The 18,185-nt window shown below is 35.1% G+C and overlaps 4 protein-coding genes across 4 annotated transcripts; 2 read left to right on the top strand and 2 right to left on the bottom strand.

Moving 5' to 3' along the window:
- Positions 1-3,139: 3,139 nt before the first annotated feature.
- LOC123222732 (probable xyloglucan endotransglucosylase/hydrolase protein 5) lies at positions 3,140-4,566 on the top strand. Its single transcript, XM_044645663.1, has 4 exons — positions 3,140-3,408; positions 3,533-3,633; positions 3,731-3,924; positions 4,000-4,566. The coding sequence occupies exons 1-4, from the start codon at positions 3,222-3,224 to the stop codon at positions 4,397-4,399; spliced, it is 882 nt and encodes a 293-aa protein (XP_044501598.1). The 5' UTR covers positions 3,140-3,221; the 3' UTR covers positions 4,400-4,566.
- A 2,288-nt stretch (positions 4,567-6,854) lies between these two features.
- On the bottom strand, positions 6,855-8,698 carry LOC123224274 (tyrosine--tRNA ligase, chloroplastic/mitochondrial). The gene has a single exon (XM_044647888.1). The coding sequence runs from the start codon at positions 8,485-8,487 to the stop codon at positions 7,009-7,011; it is 1,479 nt and encodes a 492-aa protein (XP_044503823.1). The 5' UTR covers positions 8,488-8,698; the 3' UTR covers positions 6,855-7,008.
- A 631-nt stretch (positions 8,699-9,329) lies between these two features.
- Positions 9,330-11,932, bottom strand: LOC123224567 (glyceraldehyde-3-phosphate dehydrogenase A, chloroplastic-like). The gene is made up of 5 exons (XM_044648295.1): positions 11,710-11,932; positions 11,494-11,607; positions 10,520-10,821; positions 10,178-10,422; positions 9,330-9,998 (listed from the first exon to the last, which is right to left on the bottom strand). Exons 1-5 carry the CDS (start codon positions 11,749-11,751, stop codon positions 9,496-9,498), a joined length of 1,206 nt encoding a protein of 401 aa, XP_044504230.1. The 5' UTR covers positions 11,752-11,932; the 3' UTR covers positions 9,330-9,495.
- Positions 11,933-14,327: 2,395 nt separating this feature from the next.
- On the top strand, positions 14,328-15,466 carry LOC123224557 (heavy metal-associated isoprenylated plant protein 35-like). The gene is made up of 3 exons (XM_044648281.1): positions 14,328-14,440; positions 14,534-14,612; positions 14,720-15,466. Exons 1-3 carry the CDS (start codon positions 14,417-14,419, stop codon positions 15,382-15,384), a joined length of 768 nt encoding a protein of 255 aa, XP_044504216.1. The 5' UTR covers positions 14,328-14,416; the 3' UTR covers positions 15,385-15,466.
- Positions 15,467-18,185: the final 2,719 nt, after the last annotated feature.

The following is an 18,185-nucleotide window of genomic DNA, read 5'->3' as shown; positions in this document are numbered from 1 at the left end:
GGATCCTATCTTCGCATCCCATGGGAAGAAATACCGCCACAACACCATAATTATGTGATCTAATTGATCTTTAGTTTTGCCAGCCATGAAAATCAAGTACAATACTAATATGTTACTGGCACATTCCCAACATTGATCTAATAAACTGTCAAATCTGGATGATGGAATCTTGTTGAACTGTTGACTTTATTGTCAGAAGCATTTTTTGGATCTCTTGCTCTCAAGTTGAACAGTTTAAGATTGCTGACGAATTTATGATTATCATGGCAGCCATTTCTAATCTTGATTTCTTAATTAATTCTTAATAGATTAAAGAAATCTTGGATTTGCTAACAGGATTTATATTGTAAGTTTATAGCTAATAAGTGAAGAAGGATATTACTGATTCTAATTGATATAATCCTATCCTTCAACAGGAGGAAGGTTAGACTTCCAATGAGATTATTTTCTGTTTCTTGATAATCTAAAATAATAGGAACCTCAGCTTGACCAAGTGGAAATCTGACAGCTACATTGACCTACGAAGTTAAAAAAAACATCATTAAAAGCCTAGATGGATCAAATTGTCTTAGAGATGCCCCTTGTGATTTCAAATTGTTGCTTGCTGGAAGATCTACTGAAACTTTAAAAGTTTTTTTCTTTTTGAAGCCCTCTCAGGTTTAACAAATATGGAGAGGATCCACACATTTCAAAAAGGTGCACATGCACCCTCAATGGTAGAGCCTTTTTAAAAGTAATTTTAAGAGTATTAGAAGTAACTTTAAAATGTAAACTATTAAAAATCTTTAAAAAAGGTATAGAGGGAAGGTAAGGGGTTTAAGTGTTTCTTCCAATGAATATAAATGTAGACGAGGAAATTAGATTAAACTTGCCGAGGTGATTTCTGCTTTTATCTATGGTTGTTGAGTTGTATTTAGTGTTATTCTTAATTCTCATCCACTTCAATAAGTTTTCAATAAAATCCCAACTCTACTTTTAACGCTACTGACACTGCAAAGCCTCCTTCATATTGCCATTATTCTCAATTCATTTGATTTCTCTGTCAGCATTGGCTCTCTTATTTTGGTACCTCATCTCTGGTAGGTTGACTAACTTAAAGCAAGCAATCAGCAATCTCTTGCCAATTTCTAGGCTTTAGCCATAAACTGCTGCAGCTTTCCCTGGCTTTGCTGACAGACTTGATGAATTATGAGATCCAAAGCTTCAACACTCCTTTTCTTAGCTGTAAACCGGGGTATTTTAGTGTCACAGCTTGGATATTAACAGACATCAAATATACTGAACCGGCAGATTCATATGATAATGATCTCTGACAGAAAATCAAATTGATCCATCAATTCCTGACTGTCAAATGCTTGTAATTCAATATGAGAGTAGTTGATTAATATGAAAATTATGAGATCCAAAGCTGACAGGCCTTTTAATATTATATAAACAATACTTAATAGCAAAAATCAGTACTCTGTACTCGATTGCTGGAGTCCAGCATCATCCAGCAGAAAGAAGAGATTTTCTATCTTTGGATGACTGGGTAATCCTGTCCGTTTACACCATATAGATAAGATAAAGTCCGAGATACTGTGATTGACTCGTTATTATTTCATCAAACAACTCAGGGTCTTACTTGGTTGTAACACCTTGAATGAAGAGATTTATAATAAATATATAAGCACACGTGGCTGGCAGCAAACCAGGCACATGCTTCCCTATCGTACCCAACCTAAATAAGGTCCCCATTAATATTGATATTGGCACCTAGAAGAAAGCTTTTTGAAGCCATCGACTTCAATGGAAAAAACATGTTCTTATGATGTACAAAAGAACCCAGTGCCACCCTTGCAGTGATCAATAAAGATCAATAATTTTACATGTTATTACTAAAATCAATTGCGTTCTGGGTTGTTCTTTCTCTTGCTGTGCATTTATTCTAGTAATATATATTTTATTATTTATATTATTTTATTTAATTGATAAATAATAAAATATTTCAATAATTTTTTATTATCAATTGTGATGTGATAAGTAATATAAGAAATACATTTTTTTCAATTAATTCAACAAATAACATAAAAAAAATATTTTAAAATAATTAAATCTAATCGTATTTAACTAAAATAATATATTAATATATTTTTATTATTCAAATCAAACGTAATAATTATTTATATTTATTCATTTTTATCAAATATAATAATAATAATAATAATAATTTATACCTTAAAATTTTTAAGGTATTATTCCAATTTTAAAGATAAAATATTTCCTAAAATAAACAATCTCTTAAAGTGAATATAGATTCCAATAATTCATGAGTGAAGTTTGAAGGAAATTAATGGGAAGGGGGACAGGATCGTTCATTGTGAAACCATCTGTTGTTTAAGAGACAACTGCCCCAATTAGGAACTATTAATTATGAGTTATCCCCCTAGGTTAAGTCCCTAAATAATGGCACGACAACCGGTGTAAAACAAGTAAACAATTAAGTGAACATGGTTTGTGTCAACCTAATCCTGTCCATGTGCCCTAACTTCTTCTCGTTGATCAAAGCATTATCACAACAGACGCACATGCCTTGCTCTTTCTGCTGTATTATTTTGCTATTTTTAATGCATTCCCAACACGGGCTTTACCATTTTATTATATCTTGGTATGTAGTTAAAACAAGGCAGTAGAGAAGTGTGGCCGATTCAATGTTAAAAGAGTAGGCCGACTAAAGCAAGGTTTCCTGAAATAACCCAGAATCTGCTGTATGAGTTAACTGTGTCCAATGGCATTGCACCGGCACTTAACCTGGAAAAGCATTCAAAGAACCTGAAACAAAAACATGTCAAAAGAAATGGGCCCTTGGATTGAAACAGAGAGAGACAGAGACAAAGAAATGGGGCTTTCTCTTTTATAGGCATGTTCCTACACGGTGAGAGGAATCCCCACAAATTAAATATCAAGATTATGCAAATCAGGCTTGTGGCTCAAGATTTCTCCGTGCACAGATTTCACTCTATGATTTTTTATTGCCTCTTTGGAAGACAACAAAATATAATTAATATGATGCACACATTATACAGTGTAATATCTGGCAGATTGTCTTGATTGTTATTTAATTATTTTATTATCACATACCTCGCTCTTACCAAATACTGAAGAAAGAAGGTGTCTGTATATACTATATATATGGGACTCTGTTGGACAATGGAACATGTGGCATCTTGTTGTGAAGAAAGATGGCTTCTTGTCTGTGGACTGTGTGCATGAGTTTCCTCTTTTTAGCTTCTGGAGTTACAAGCGCTGCTCCAAAGAAGCCTGTGGATGTGCCTTTCGGCAGAAACTATGTCCCAACTTGGGCTTTTGATCACATCAAATACAACAATGGGGGTAATGAAATTCAGCTGCTCCTGGATAAATACACAGGTATTAGCTGAAGAAACCCCATCTCGGATAAATTTGTGTTTTTGTTTCATTTATATCCTTTTCCATCACTTAAAAATCTTACTGTTTTGTTCTGTGTTTTTCACTTTTATAATAAAAATTAAAGGGACTGGCTTCCAATCCAAGGGCAATTATTTGTTTGGTCACTTCAGCATGCACATAAAAATGGTTCCCGGAGACTCTGCTGGAACGGTCACTGCTTTCTATGTAAGTGTTTCTACTAAAACTATTCAATAATGTAAGCCTGGAGAAAATTAGGCCTAAGCCTTAACCCATCTGCTTACTTTGATTGCTTGCTGTGCAGTTATCTTCTCAAAACTCAGAGCATGATGAGATAGACTTTGAGTTCCTGGGGAACAGAAGTGGGCAACCCTACATTGTGCAGACAAATGTGTTCACTGGAGGGGCAGGAAACAGAGAGCAGAGAATATTTCTGTGGTTTGATCCTACCAAAGACTACCACACTTACTCTGTCCTCTGGAATCTTTATCAGATTGTGTAAGTTCCATCAACAAACAACTCCATTCTTAGATTGTGTTATTAATCTTTAGTAACTTGTTATGAATATTGCAGGTTTTTTGTGGACGATGTGCCAATAAGGGTGTTCAAGAATAGCAAAGATTTGGGAGTGAGGTTTCCATTCAACCAGCCCATGAAGTTATATTCTAGCCTCTGGAATGCAGATGACTGGGCTACCAGGGGCGGCTTGGAGAAGACAGACTGGTCAAAGGCGCCATTCGTGGCTTCCTATAAGGGATTTCACATTGACGGGTGTGAGACATCGGTGAACGCCAAGTACTGTGAGACACAGGGCAAGGAATGGTGGGATCAGAAGGAGTATCAAGATCTTGACAGCAACCAATACAAGAGACTCAAATGGGTTCGGCAGAAATACACCATTTACAATTACTGCACTGATCGTGTTCGCTTCCGTCAACCTGCTCCTGAATGCAAAAGAGACCGTGATATTTGAAGTTGTTCTTGCTTGATGACAAGTAGCTTTGAGTTGTTTTCTTCTTCATTCAAACTGTTGTGGCAGATCCTCCTGTATATTTTTTTTAATCAAAACCCCACATCTATTGTATGTTTGATGTTCTTTCTCTGGACAAATAACATTTGCATGGAATGATATGTGCTTTAGATGGGATGCCTTTAAGTCAACTGTAAGATTTGAGAGAAGTTTAACACAAAACTATACTAAAGCAAAAGAGGGGAGAAAAGAAGCAGCCAAAAAACTCTTAGCCCATGGCAATCTCCTGCCTCCATCCACATTCCACCATGCCACCAATAGATCAGGCCATTGAGCTTAGAAATTTTGTGCCTTCAGGAATCCATGTTCCTTTGCAAATTTGAGAGACCTAAACATAACTCAAGATTTGAGAGAAGTTTAACACAAAACTATACTAAAGCAAAAGAGGGGAGAAAAGAAGCAGCCAAAAAACTCCTAGCCCATGGCAATCTCCTCCTCCATCCACATTCCACCATGCCATCAATCGATCAGGCCATTGAGCTTGGAAATTTTGTCCCTTCAGGAATCCATGTTCCTTTGCAAATTTGAGAGACCTAAAAATAAATTTTATAATGGGAAGCCTACATCTATGTAACAATATTTGAAGGCATTATATATTGTCCGAATTTGCATGTCTAAATACTCCTTGCTGGACTTATATGCATCAGCCGGTCAGGAAAGTCGGCATGACAAAAATCTGATAAACACATGAACCGCAAAAATAAGGAAATATTTTCAGTTAGCAAGCATAATACTTATTAACCAGCAAACATATTTGTTTTGCAGAATTTAAGGGTGGAATCTGAATATGGTGGGTCTGCTTAATCCAGAAATTCAGCACAGAGATTAAAAAAAAAGGTGAAAAGACAAAAGGTTCTCGGGTTTAGAGTAAATCAAAGCATTGCTAGAGCAGAATTATAGAGTAAGCGACACAATGAAGGGGGGTTTATATAATAAAATATAAGTTTAAATTCTAAGAATATTTTAATATTAAAATTTTAATTTATTTAGTATAATGAGTATAACATCGATTATTATATCTGAAATGTAAACTGTTTGCTGTGATTGATTCAATTTCAAAAAATTAATTCTATTCCAGTGAAGTTCCTTGTTCAAATTTAAAAAAGAAAAAAGGAACATTTTGAAATCTTCAGTGAATGGTAAGGAAGTAAGACCCCACCGCCTATCATCCTTGTAAGAAATAATATCAATGAATGCAGAAATTTTTTTAATTTCGGAAAAGTGACTCGATCTTTTCTGCAGTTCATCAAAGACCATAAGGCATATTTTACTAGTATAAAATACTAGGAACTGGATAGAGGAGTGGTGGTTATGTGGAAGGTTGGTTTTATGTTCAAGACAAGAATGTAGCAAACTTTTTACAGCAATATAATATAGAGAGAGAAAAAAAAAAAAAAGTAAATCTTGGAGTTGACATCCCATATGAGGCATCTGAAATTGTATCAGTACAGAGTGGATGCATGTGATCCCTGAGACCGACTGTCAACCCCACTGTCGACTTCAGTTTGAAAGAAAAGGAGATAACGTAATCTTATCCGGACCGGTTTTACCATGTAAAGATCTATGTGCACTGAACCTGCAGAATACCCTTTTTTATAGCCAATGCAAACTCCAGGATTGGTATAACATCAAGTACACAAATAGTTAGCGATTTGATTTCAAAAACTGATTAAAATTCAAGATATCACAAGGTTCAACTTACTTGGCCTTTTAACAACTTGTGTTCAAACAGACTTTACATTATCAAAACTTTAATTTATCATGTATATTCTCATAAACCTAATAGTTTCTAAGAAACCCAACTGACATCTTATAAGGATTCGGTTCCATCAGAAACCGAAACAAGCACAACTCTCATGGTTTTCACTTCAGATTATAAGGAAAAAGATTAGAAGCATCTTAATGAAAAAGAAGTTAGGTCTCACACTCAGACCGATAAGTGGAAGAAACTAAGTTTGCAGCTAACTAAATCCAGTCTATACCGATAATTCTTTAAGAAAAAAGCAGGTAAGCCAAACGAAAAAATCTGCGTATTGTTTCTAAATCAGTTTCTATAGACACTCATAGGTTGTAGTTCCAACTCTTAATTCAAATCACTCGATCACATAATGATATATCATTTAAATATTTAAAACTGAATGCACATAATTTTATTGTTTCAAATAACACAATTCTCTAAATGTCCTGGTTATTTGAAAATAAAAAAAGAATCCTCATAAAACCAATTTCTTTTTAAATGATATAATTAGCCACAATAATGGTCTTAAGGAAATTCTAAGATGGGCAATCTATTACCTATAGCAATCCAGATTTCAAAACTAAAAAATGTAGCCTTCTCCAGCCATCGCATGAGCAAGCAACATACTTTTGTGAGATTGCAAAATACAGTATAGTAACCGTAAACTAATGAAACTTTAAATAATTATTCATAAATAGCTTCTTAAAAGTTTTATAGCCCACCTAGTACTTCAAAATTTTGTTTTGAGGGGAGTAATTCAATCCACAAGATAAATTGAACAAATTTGTAATAAACTATAAGCTACCAAAACAAATCAAGATATTCGTACAACAACCTTGTTCTTCTTCCCAGCAGATAAAAGGAGAACTTTGCCATCCACAATGTCTTGAGCTTCAACCCTCTTACTCTCACTATCAACTCTGCTGTTGTTCAAGTAAAGTCCACCTTGCTTCAACAAACGCCTGGCAGCTGATTTGCTATCAAACAAACCAACAGAAACTGAAAGATCAACAAGTGAAATATCTAGAACTTGATCATAGGCTAAAGAGCAAGAAGGCACATCCTCAGCAATAGCCTCAATGGTCTTCACATCCAACTTGGTCTCAGCTCCGGGCCTCAAGGCTTCGGTAGCCTTTAGAGCCTCATTCAAGCCCTCTTCACCATGAACAAAACGGGTAACTTCCTGTGCAAGTCTCTTCTGCGCGGTGTTAGGAACGTAACAAGGTTTCTTCATATCCCTCTCCAGCTCATTAATTTCTTCCAAGTCCAAGAAAGTAAGAATTTTGAGAAACCTAATCACATCAGCATCTGGAACGGAGAAGAAATACTGATAAAACTTGTAGGGAGATAACATTGATGGAGAGAGCCAAATGGCACCATCCTCTGATTTACCAAATTTGGTACCATCACTCTTAAGTAATAGAGGGAATGTCAAGCCATAGGCCTCATTATCACTATCTGGTTGTAAAATCTTGCGTATAAGCTCGGTCCCAGCAGTTATATTCCCCCACTGATCACTTCCTCCAATTTGAACATTAACACCCTTGTTTTGAAACAAGTATAGAAAATCATATCCTTGCAATAACTGATACGTAAACTCAGTGTAACTCAACCCTTGCTCTGATTCTAATCTCTTCCTCACACTTTCTTTAGCTATCATGGTACCAATTCTAGCAAATCGTCCCACATGTTTGAGAAAATCCAGCAAGTGAATATCTTTCCACCAATCATAATTATTCAAAATCAAAACATTACTGGATTTAAAAATCGTTGAAATAGTATTAGTGATACCGAGAGTGTTCTTATCCAGTTCATGGAGATCAAGTTCCGGCCTTTCGAGTGACTTCCCAGATGGGTCTCCTATACGAGCGGTGGCACCACCTATCAAGGCGACGACTTGATGGCCGCAGCGGAGGAACCAAGAGAGAACAATGATGCCAAGTAAATTACCCAAGTGCAAAGACTCGGCAGTGGGGTCGAAACCACAATAGACTTTGAGAGTGTTATCACGAGAAGAAGCGAGAGACCTTAGATTGTTGCTGGTGATTGATTCAAGCAAGCCTCTTTTTTCAAGGATATCAATTACAGTGAAACGGTTGTGGGTTTGGCTTTGGATTTCTTGGGAAGATTGGAGAGAGCTGATGGAAGAAAAGCAAACAGAAGTCCTAACTTTGTTTCGATAATTGTTAAGAAAAAGGTTAGTAATCTTTGAACCAGCGGAAACTGGGGAGATAAAGAGTTTGTGATGGGAGCTGATGAAAGTCCTCGAAGCAGAAGCAGCCACGGCTGCCATTTGGGTTTGCTTACTAGCTTCACGAGAAAGGCCTTTGTTGATAAATAGTTCTACCCAACTGACATTTTTGGGCTTAAAACTCACAGCCAGTGCGGCTTTCCCTACTCTGGTGATGGTACCCTGTCTCGTATCTGCAATCGTTTTCAAGTTATCTTTTATGTGTATGTCATGTTTTATACTAAATTAATTGGCCACAATTAGCTTCTGAGGCAGCGAGAAGATCAAATAAAATTTGGCTTTGAAATGGAATCATGTTAAGCGTCTCACATGGGAAAGTATAGATGTATGTAAAGCATCATTGTCTAATTTTTCTTGTATTTACTAGGGTCTTATGGACTTCGTTTTCGACCCTGAATAATCTAGAAGTTAGGGTTTCCAACAAGATGAGCATCTTTAAAGTAGGCCCAAAAAAAAGAAAAATAGGCCCAAGTTTATAACAACCCAAACAGAAATGTGCTTTCACCTTTCTCTGTCTTTTTCTGCGTTTCACACTCACAGGCCCTAGGTGAACCAAAGAACCTATTCTCACTAATTTGAATTTCCACCCTAGAAAACTAGTAAGATCTAAACATCTTCTCATTCAATCAAAGGACATAAGAACTTTGACATGAACTTCAACAATGTGTACAATGGTGCCTGAAATAATGATACAAACATAACTTTCATTGCACTCGAGCTCTTTATGATACAGGGCAGCTATAGAATTTGAGTTTTGCCACCCCTTACCAAATAAAACCTTTATATCGTCAAAAGCTTTTCAAATCAGGAACAAGAAACAAAAATGATGCAAGAAAGGCGACTCTTTCCTAGAAAATAATAAACGTCTAGCTCGGGGATTGTTATTCATCAATGTGGGAGTAAGAATTTTATTGCACAATGACAAAAGAAATATGGTTCCATGATATAATTATACATTCTTGACCAAAATACAACTTCTACAGCAGGACAAGGAATGAGGCAACCAAAAATGAAAAACAACATTGCAAATTGCACCTCAACCCGGTCTCATTATTTCCACTTGTTGGCAACTATATCAGCCAAATCCACAACCCTTTGGGAGTAACCCCATTCATTATCATACCAGGCAATTACCTTAACCATGTCATCTCCCATGACTAGGGTGAGTGATGAATCAACAGTTGAGGATACATCAGAGCACCTAAAGTCAACTGAAACAAGGGGCTCATCGCAGACAGAAAGGATACCCTCTAGCTCCTTGTCGGCACTTTCTCTAAAGGCAGCATTCACCTCTTCTGCAAAGGTTTTCTTGGAGACCTGGACCACTAGATCAACAACTGAGACATTTGGGGTTGGCACACGCAGGGCAATGCCATTAAGTTTGCCTTTGAGAGATGGGAGGACAAGGGCCACAGCCTTTGCTGCACCAGTTGAAGTTGGGACAATGTTAAGAGCAGCTGCTCTTGCACGTCTGAGGTCACGGTGGCTAGCATCAAGCAGCCTCTGGTCACCAGTATATGAATGTGTGGTAGTCATGGTTCCCTTGATAATACCTACAAATTTTGTCCTGTTAAATTATATCTCAACACAAAAATAATCCGGTTAAACTTGTTGCCTCTTACAACCAATATACCATTCTTTCCATTTTCAGCTAATTTTGAGGTACTCAATTCAATCAAATGGGCCAAGAAGAAGTAAAAGTAGTAAATAAAGTAGCGTCAAAGTAATATACCAAACTTCTGGTCAAGGACCTTGACAAAGGGGGCAAGGCAGTTAGTTGTGCAAGAAGCATTGCTGATAATGGGCTCATCTGGGTTGTAAGCATCGGCATTCACTCCAATGACATAGGTTGGAATGTCACCCTTGCCAGGGGCAGTGATGAGCACCTTCTTGGCACCTGCCTGAATGTGCTTACCTGCACCATCCCTGTCTACAAACACTCCAGTTCCTTCGATAACAAGGTCGATGCCCAACTCCCTAAATCACAATCATCATTTCAATGAGAAAATCAAAACCATTATTAAATGAATTTGAAGCTTAATAAGTGAAAGCAGGAAAGAATAAACTAACTTACCCCCAGGGGAGATTGGCAGGGTTGCGATTAGTGACAACCTTGATGACCTTGCCGTCTACGGAAATAGCATTATCACCGACAGGTTTGACATCAGCTTCAAAGATGCCAAGAGTGGAATCGTACTTCAGAAGGTGGGAAGCTTGCTTGACACCTCCGGTGTCATTGATGGCAATGACATCCAAGGGGGAGTCCTTGCGTCCGTGCCAGCACCTCAAGAAGTTTCTGCCAATTCTACCAAACCCGTTTATGGCCACCTTTAGCTTTGCCTCAGCTGCACCTTTCCTGTATCCACTGTTTCCCACCTGCAGAATATTACAAGGCATGGTGCGTAAATGCCCCAAATCCCACATAAGAAAACAGAATTCAGACACTTATAGCAAGACAGATGTCCATAACATATTTCTGAATTTGAAACACTTTACATACATGAATAACTTTATCAACTTGAGAATACACACTTTCTCTTTTATGATGGATAACGAGTACAACAATAGAACATTAACACATTGACCATTGTTCACATGTAACACCATGTGATGAATTTTTGTATTAGAAACAGAAATTTGTCTAGACAGAATTCAATGTTCCAATGTTTATTCCAAGTTATCCAATCAAAATTATGATTAAAGGACTAGCGACATAAGAATGATGCCAGTGCAGATATTGGCAGCATATGCTTAATCCTGGAGAGATTCAGCTAGTATAGACCCTAATTGATATTCGATTCAGGGATATAGTGGCCATCATTTGATGTTTGCTCTCGCTATCTTGTGTTATAATAGTGCAAACAGTAACATAAGTGATGCCATAACACTTTTTAACTTAACTAAAATATTTAGTCTTTCAGTTTATAGTTTTCAGCTGAGACATGAAGTGGGAAAATATTTAGTCTTTCAGTTTATAGTTTTCAGTTGATACATGAAATGGGAGAAAACCTGAAAAAAGAGTAAAGAGTAGAAAACAAGTACACTCACCGCAGAGGTCTGGAAAGCAATGACTGAAAGGAAATCCTCAGAGGTTTTCCTGGAAAAGGGAAGGCTTGCTGAGTTGCGCAGACCAGAGAAATCTGTAAATCCCTTTCCATTAGCCTGCAACACATATAAAAAATATATTCACTTAAACATCATCATCCCACATAAGTAAAACGTAAAACTGATCAAACAGCAAAAAAGGGAACAAGTGAAGTGAACCTGAAGTGATGGTTTGGCTACAGAGAAAGTAGCCGAAGCCATGTTGATTATGGGAGGAACAAAGTTCAAAGTAGCTAGCAAGGAGTCGTATTAGGAAAGACAGACTCGAGAAAATGCTGAAAAGGTTATAATGTGATCAAGTAATGAAGTGGGTAGCAGTGAAGTGGTGGATGCGAAAGAGAGGATGAGATTTTGGATAGCCTCTCACTCAACGTATGGTTGTAGTTTGTGGCTAGTGTTGGTGTCTCTAAATCTCTCTAACTATTTCAATTTTCGCCGTATGACTCCATCTGTTAACCATTGTTTGGCTCTAGTGGGCCAACCTTACTCCCATTTCAGTCTGTGGATACAATTTCCTTCGCAAATATTAGAAAATTTACTCTTTACCTTCTTCAGAAATTCTACGTTAACCTTCATTTAGTCGATTGTAATTAACATAACTGTTTACAGTTTGACTATTATCTTGTTACTTATACGTTTTTATGTAATTCCTAAAGAGTTAAAAAAACGAAAGCCATTTTCCAGCGTTCGCATATAGAATATCCATTTCTTTTAATTTAGATCCTTTCGAAAAGTCTAATCATCAGTAAGTCCAACTTATGAGGTGACTTGTTAGAAGATGAACTTATATATGGCTACTTAATTCCCCAACCGTGTAAAAATCTCATGAGAGGCTATTGTTCATTTATCAAACAAGTTGTAACATCTCGCTTTGCAATCTAAAAAGTAACCTTGACAGGTTAAAAAGTTTACATCACTTAAACCTATTAACATGTGATTGGTTAAATAGTTTATAAATTTCTAAACTATCAATGTGTTTTGGGTTATAAAGTCAAAAAAACAAAACTATGATAAATTGTATATCTAAAATTACAAAACCATAATAAATTGTATATTCGAAGTGGATAATATTTCGACAGTAAACCGGATTATTGAACCAAAATTGTTACATAAGTGTGTATATATACAGTGGGAAGAAATTATGAGAAGTGAATGGTAAGTGCCTGAGTAGGATGAGGATGGATGGGATGAATGGCCTCTCTTTGTTTGGCCTGATATGAGCTTTTGGGTGTTGTTATCCTTCTTGACAACCACTTAATCATCAACCGCCATTTCTGCAAGATCTTCTGTGGTTATTTATCAAAAGCCAATTGAGGGCTATAAAAATCCCAACATTCTCCATTCTAATTGTGTGGCCATATGTTCAGAATATATAAGCAATTTGCTAGCTTCATTCTTCATGTATATCTCCGAGATATTGCAGAGACATCTGTATGAAGTTATAATATTCAGAGATAGTAGCACTATCTGTATGTCTTTTTGTATTTAAAGTTGTTTAATGATAATTATATTACCCTAATAATAATAGAATCAAGAATGTTTGCACATGCACTGGCTGTTAATTAAGCTTTCTAAAATATGCCTGATGCATTATGGAAGAAGCCTGATAACAAAGCAAGGAATCAGTGGTTCATTTTTATTAAATATACAGTCTAAAAGAAAATAAAATTAAAACATACAATTAAAAATTGTTAGTTTTTGATACTGATACAACACAGTTGAATATCATATTACTGGCCATTGCTGGTGTATGGTAGAGATTGAGTTTTGCAAAGAGAAAGAACTGAGGTCGAATTCACAAGAAGCAAAAATTGGGCTTGGCAAACAAAATTTTATAGCAGAATATTCAAGTAAAACCTAGGTGTCTCCCAAATAAACAAGAGACTTGAGTTGAAAAAGTGCAGTATCTTTTGAAAGGAGAGGTTTCTTGTCTCAACAAAAGCACATAAGGCCTACCCGGGATAAACAAATCGAACAATTGCTGGGTTAGCTTCAAATTCTTTTCATTTGTTTATTCACTGTTTGGGGTTCAAATACAACTGAACTTGTACTGCTGCATTTCTTTTGTTTTCTACAGGAAAATTTTATATGGCAATGAATCCAGGTGGATGGCTCTGATGGCTTCCCAACACAAATATCTGTCAAGGCAAAGAGTTTATTAAACATACAGCCAGTGGTTATGATTGATTTAATGTTTAATTAATACTGATTATGGGGTCCTTGTTGTCATTACTAAGCCAACAGTCGTACACAGGATACCCTTCATTAGTTTTGCCTTCTTGTTTATCAAATCAAACATAAATTATCAGCACTTTAAAGAAAGATAGACAGGTAGAACCTGCAACTTTACCTCAGTAAGTGACTCTATATGTTTGAAATCAAGATCAAACGCTATATAAAATTCTTTCTGAAATGGGATATGTTTATTATATTGGTATAGGGCGAAAGACTGGTACAGATGCATATGCTGAAATTGACAGTCATTTTCTTGCTGATTCTCAGAGCAATATCAAGTTTCTGGTAAAGAGCAACCAAGTGTTAAAATGCTTGATGTACCTAAAGGTACATAAAAGAGCATTTGTGAACATTCAAAGGAGAGTGAGGTTGCATTTTTTTGCTTGCAGAGAAAGCTGTCCCAAAATGCTTTTTGGGCTGGAACAACATTTAATATACAAAAAGCAAAGGCTATTAAACGAACTCCACTATGTATTGACCCTACGTTTAAAGATTTCTGCCCATATAAATACCTTGGAAAGGTGCACCAAGTAGTTGCAAAGAGAGCTTTTTGTTTTACAGTTTCCTCTCTCTCTTGGGCTCTTCTGCTTGCAGCCGCCCTTCGGATTTTGTAATTAAGCTACTGAGAAGCATGGCAAAAGAGGCCGACTTAAAGGTACCGTTTCCTGACTACTACTACTCTTAGTTTCTCCATTCTCTTAGTTTTTCTTCGTCTAAAACTTAAAGTTGCATTGATCCTTTGTTCCAGAAGATTGAACTGAGAGTTTCTGTCAACTGCTGCGACGGTTGCAAGAGGAAAGTTAAAAAGGCGTTACAGGGTGTTGAAGGTAACTACTACATGCCTAGCTTTCAGTTTCCCATTTTGTTTCTTTCTTTTTCAAGTACTAGAGGCCGCTTCTTTCCTTGCTAATTTACTTGGAAACAAATTTATCAGGAGTGTTGAAGACAGAAATCGATCCTGTGCAGCCCAAAGTGACTGCCTTGGGAAACGTTGATCCAAAAATTTTGATCAAAAAGCTTCTCAAAGCTGGAAAGCAAGCAGAACTATGGAGCAATGGAAATCAAAATGCTGCCAAGGAAAAGAAAGAAGTAGTAGACAAGCCCACAACAGAAGAGAAAGAAAAACAAAAAGCAGAGTGTGAGCAAGCTAAATCTTCAGACTCGTGTGCCAAAACAACTGATAAAGATAAAGCAAGTAAAAATGGCGGGGATGGAAACGGAGACGAAACTAGCAAAAGGGACGAGCAATACAAGGCAAAGGAAATCAGTGGAAATTCCCCAACTCCGGAAGTAACTAAGAAGGAAAATTCTGTTCCACCAAAACCAGAAATGAGTGGCATCATATATCCAAACACTTGGAATGATGCTGGTAATCTCAGAAGTGACAATCAGTGTTTTTACATGGTTGAAGCATACCCAATGGCCATACCTTACTATGCAATACCATCATACACAACTGATCCTCTCCCTCCAGCATGCTATGCTCAGCAATATTACTGCCCAGAAAGGCCTGTATTTCATCCCTCATTTCAGGCACCCACAACAGGTGTGGGGGATTACTTTAGTGATGATAACACTTTAGGATGCTCAATGATGTAGGTTCTGAGGTGGGGATTCAACTTCAATGGCGTAGTATTTATTTGTTCGATTATTCATTTTGAAAGGAGAGTTAACAGTTCTATTTGGTAATGGCCAAAACAACTATTTTCCACTCAAGTTTTAATATTAAGGCAAATACACATTCACAAAGTTTTAAAAACTTAAAGTCGTACTCATGAGCTAACTTCTATTAAAATATTTTGTTAAAAGGATGAGTAAAATTGTTATTTTATCAATAATACTAAAAAATATAAATTTCATTAAGTTTTCTTCCTTAAGTTTTAAAAACTAACCATTTTAATTTTGTCTAAACTTTTTTAATTTTAAAAAGCAATATTTTCTCCTCCAAAACTTAGGATTTATTTTCTTACCCTCTCCAGCCACCATCCCTAGCCACCAATAATAATTCTTAAACCCACATACCAACCACCATCTCTCCGATACAAGAAAGAGTTGTCTGAAATCGACCAAGCAACAAGGCCTCGTTGATTCGTCTAAATCGATGCATCTTTGTCGGACACCAGAGAGAGTAAGAGATGGTGATAGGTGTGTATTCAGCCAAAGAATTGTCGTCGATGGTCAAAGAGGGTAAGAAAATAAACTTTAGATTTTGGAAGAGAAAATGTTATTTTTAAAAGTTAGAAAATTTTAAACAGGGGTGTAAAATTGTTAGTTTTTAAAACTTTGGGAGAAAATGTAATGAATTTTATATTTTTCTAATATTATTAGTAAAATAATGATTTTATTCTTATCTTTAACTGAAAATTTTAACAACAATTCAATCCTATAAGCATGACTTTGAAAACACATTAAAATTTGGGTGAGAAACCGTCCTTTCGCCTTTGGTAATCGTCTTTGTTTTTTATTTTTCCTCCAGTAATTCATTCAATCTCTAATCTAGAATCCAGATTACTCTACCGCATTACTTGATTGACATCCGTTCTTTTGGCATGATTTACGTAGTGGGGGTCAAAGATTCCCAAGCCCAACAAACTTAGTGGCTCTGGTCTGGGTATTCTCATCCCATTTTACTCTGGCAATTTAACTCTTCAAGAAAAGCCTTGAATTTTCATCACTACAAATAGGGTCCAAACCAAACTTGCTCAGCTTGATTTAACACAGTTTAAATCCGTTTAATTCAAATTTAAGTTAAAAGATTTGGCTTGTTTTTTAAATGAAGCTAAACTTGAGTTAAGAGATATTTGGTTTAGTTCGATTTGATTTTGTGATTCAAATTGATAGTTTGAATTGGTGGTTAGAAATCATGGCTTAGTGTAGCTTGACTTCATTACTCTAATTAATGATTTTGCCTATTATTTGAGTAAAACAATATTAATTTGTCAATAAGTCTGAATGCAATTCGAATCATGAATATGCTCTAATCAAATTATGAATTCGAATAATTGATTCAAACTGTAAATTTAAGTCGAACTCAGATTACTCTCAATTTTGATTTAACAAAGTCAAATTAAACTTGAATTGAATTATTTTCTATTAGAATCGCACTTAAGCTAAAGACTGTTAAAACTTGATCCAATTCATATCCACCCCTTACTATAAAGCAAAGCACAGATGTTCCATAAACCTATTGGACGCCATATCAAACAAGCAAATGTCAAATTGACAGAAAAGCCTTATGGGTCCGATTCGGCTTGGCCGGAATCTTTTCAGTGCAGGCAACAAGTAGCTATGGTGATCACATTTCATGGAGGCTCCTTAAAATCAAACTATCAAATGGGCGGATGAACATGCCCACTTGGAATATTTTATTTCAAGGTTAGAAAATATTTTGAAGTGTATCGAAGACAAAAGTGGAAGAGTAAGTGGGATTATAAAATAACCCAGTCTTTAATAATGTTTGGTTAAATTATTGATCATCATTTTCTATAAAATTATTAAACTATTGTAAATACTTAATACAAATATCAATTAACAATGTCTTTATTTTATTAAAGTTACATAAATTACTTAAACTTATTTTAAATCTGAATTATAATTAAATTAATAGAATATGTTGGTATATAAATACATTCTAAAAACCTAGGTTAAACGATAAATTATCATTGTTCACACACTCTCTCTTTTTCCTTCTTTTACCTTATCTCTCTTTGAATTTAGGGTATATTCTAATTTAAAAATTACTTTATTAATTTATTTTTTATTATTTGAATTAATTTGTTTAATTTGTTAAATAATAAAATATTTCATTTTCAATAATCTTTTATTAGTAATAGTCTATAATAAATAATATAAGAAATGATTTTATTATTACCTTCATTTTAGATATTAAAAAATTATCAAAATAATATTAATTTTATTACTATTTTATCTTTATTAATTTTTTAAACAAAAATACCCTCACCGTAAAATAATAATTATATCAAGAACATTTAAATAAATTAATATCTTGATAATATTTTATTATAAAAAATTTATATTTAATAATTTTTCAAATAATATATCTTTATAATAATAAAATATTATCTCAATCAAATTTTAAATTTATTTTTTTTATCGTTCTCTTGTACATTCTACATACCTTTTAACGCTAACAAGAAAGGAGAGATTGATAAAAGAGAAAATAATGAAGAGAGAAGAAAATAAAAAAAAATAGAAGACAGTTTTTTTTTTAAATGAAGTAAAATTTATATTGTACACTTGCATATTTAATAAATACTTAAAAATATAGAATTTTAAAGAATTTTAGACAAAATAACCTTACAATTTTTTCATCATGGACAATGATAATTTTTTAACAATAAAATTTTCAAACTTAAATTAAAAAAGGCCAAAGGACTATT

The sequence above is a fragment of the Mangifera indica genome, chromosome 8, assembly GCF_011075055.1.
Source record: "Mangifera indica cultivar Alphonso chromosome 8, CATAS_Mindica_2.1, whole genome shotgun sequence".
NCBI classification, from domain to species: domain Eukaryota; kingdom Viridiplantae; phylum Streptophyta; class Magnoliopsida; order Sapindales; family Anacardiaceae; genus Mangifera; species Mangifera indica.
The sequence above is the reverse complement of the archived record's forward strand: the minus strand, read 5'-3'. Positions and strand labels throughout refer to the sequence as shown.

Coding starts and splice junctions, on each gene's coding strand:
- LOC123222732 (XM_044645663.1), top strand. CDS start 3,222: ATGGCTTCTTGTCTGTGGACTGTGTGCATGAGTTTCCTCTTTTTAGCT. Junction 3,409..3,532: donor GCTCCTGGATAAATACACAG/GTATTAGCTGAA, acceptor TAAAAATTAAAG/GGACTGGCTTCCAATCCAAG. Junction 3,634..3,730: donor GAACGGTCACTGCTTTCTAT/GTAAGTGTTTCT, acceptor CTTGCTGTGCAG/TTATCTTCTCAAAACTCAGA.
- LOC123224274 (XM_044647888.1), bottom strand. CDS start 8,487: ATGGCAGCCGTGGCTGCTTCTGCTTCGAGGACTTTCATCAGCTCCCAT.
- LOC123224567 (XM_044648295.1), bottom strand. CDS start 11,751: ATGGCTTCGGCTACTTTCTCTGTAGCCAAACCATCACTTCAG. Junction 10,822..11,493: donor TTGCTTTCCAGACCTCTGCG/GTGAGTGTACTT, acceptor AATATTCTGCAG/GTGGGAAACAGTGGATACAG. Junction 10,423..10,519: donor CCTGCCAATCTCCCCTGGGG/GTAAGTTAGTTT, acceptor ATTGTGATTTAG/GGAGTTGGGCATCGACCTTG.
- LOC123224557 (XM_044648281.1), top strand. CDS start 14,417: ATGGCAAAAGAGGCCGACTTAAAG. Junction 14,441..14,533: donor CAAAAGAGGCCGACTTAAAG/GTACCGTTTCCT, acceptor CCTTTGTTCCAG/AAGATTGAACTGAGAGTTTC. Junction 14,613..14,719: donor GGCGTTACAGGGTGTTGAAG/GTAACTACTACA, acceptor CAAATTTATCAG/GAGTGTTGAAGACAGAAATC.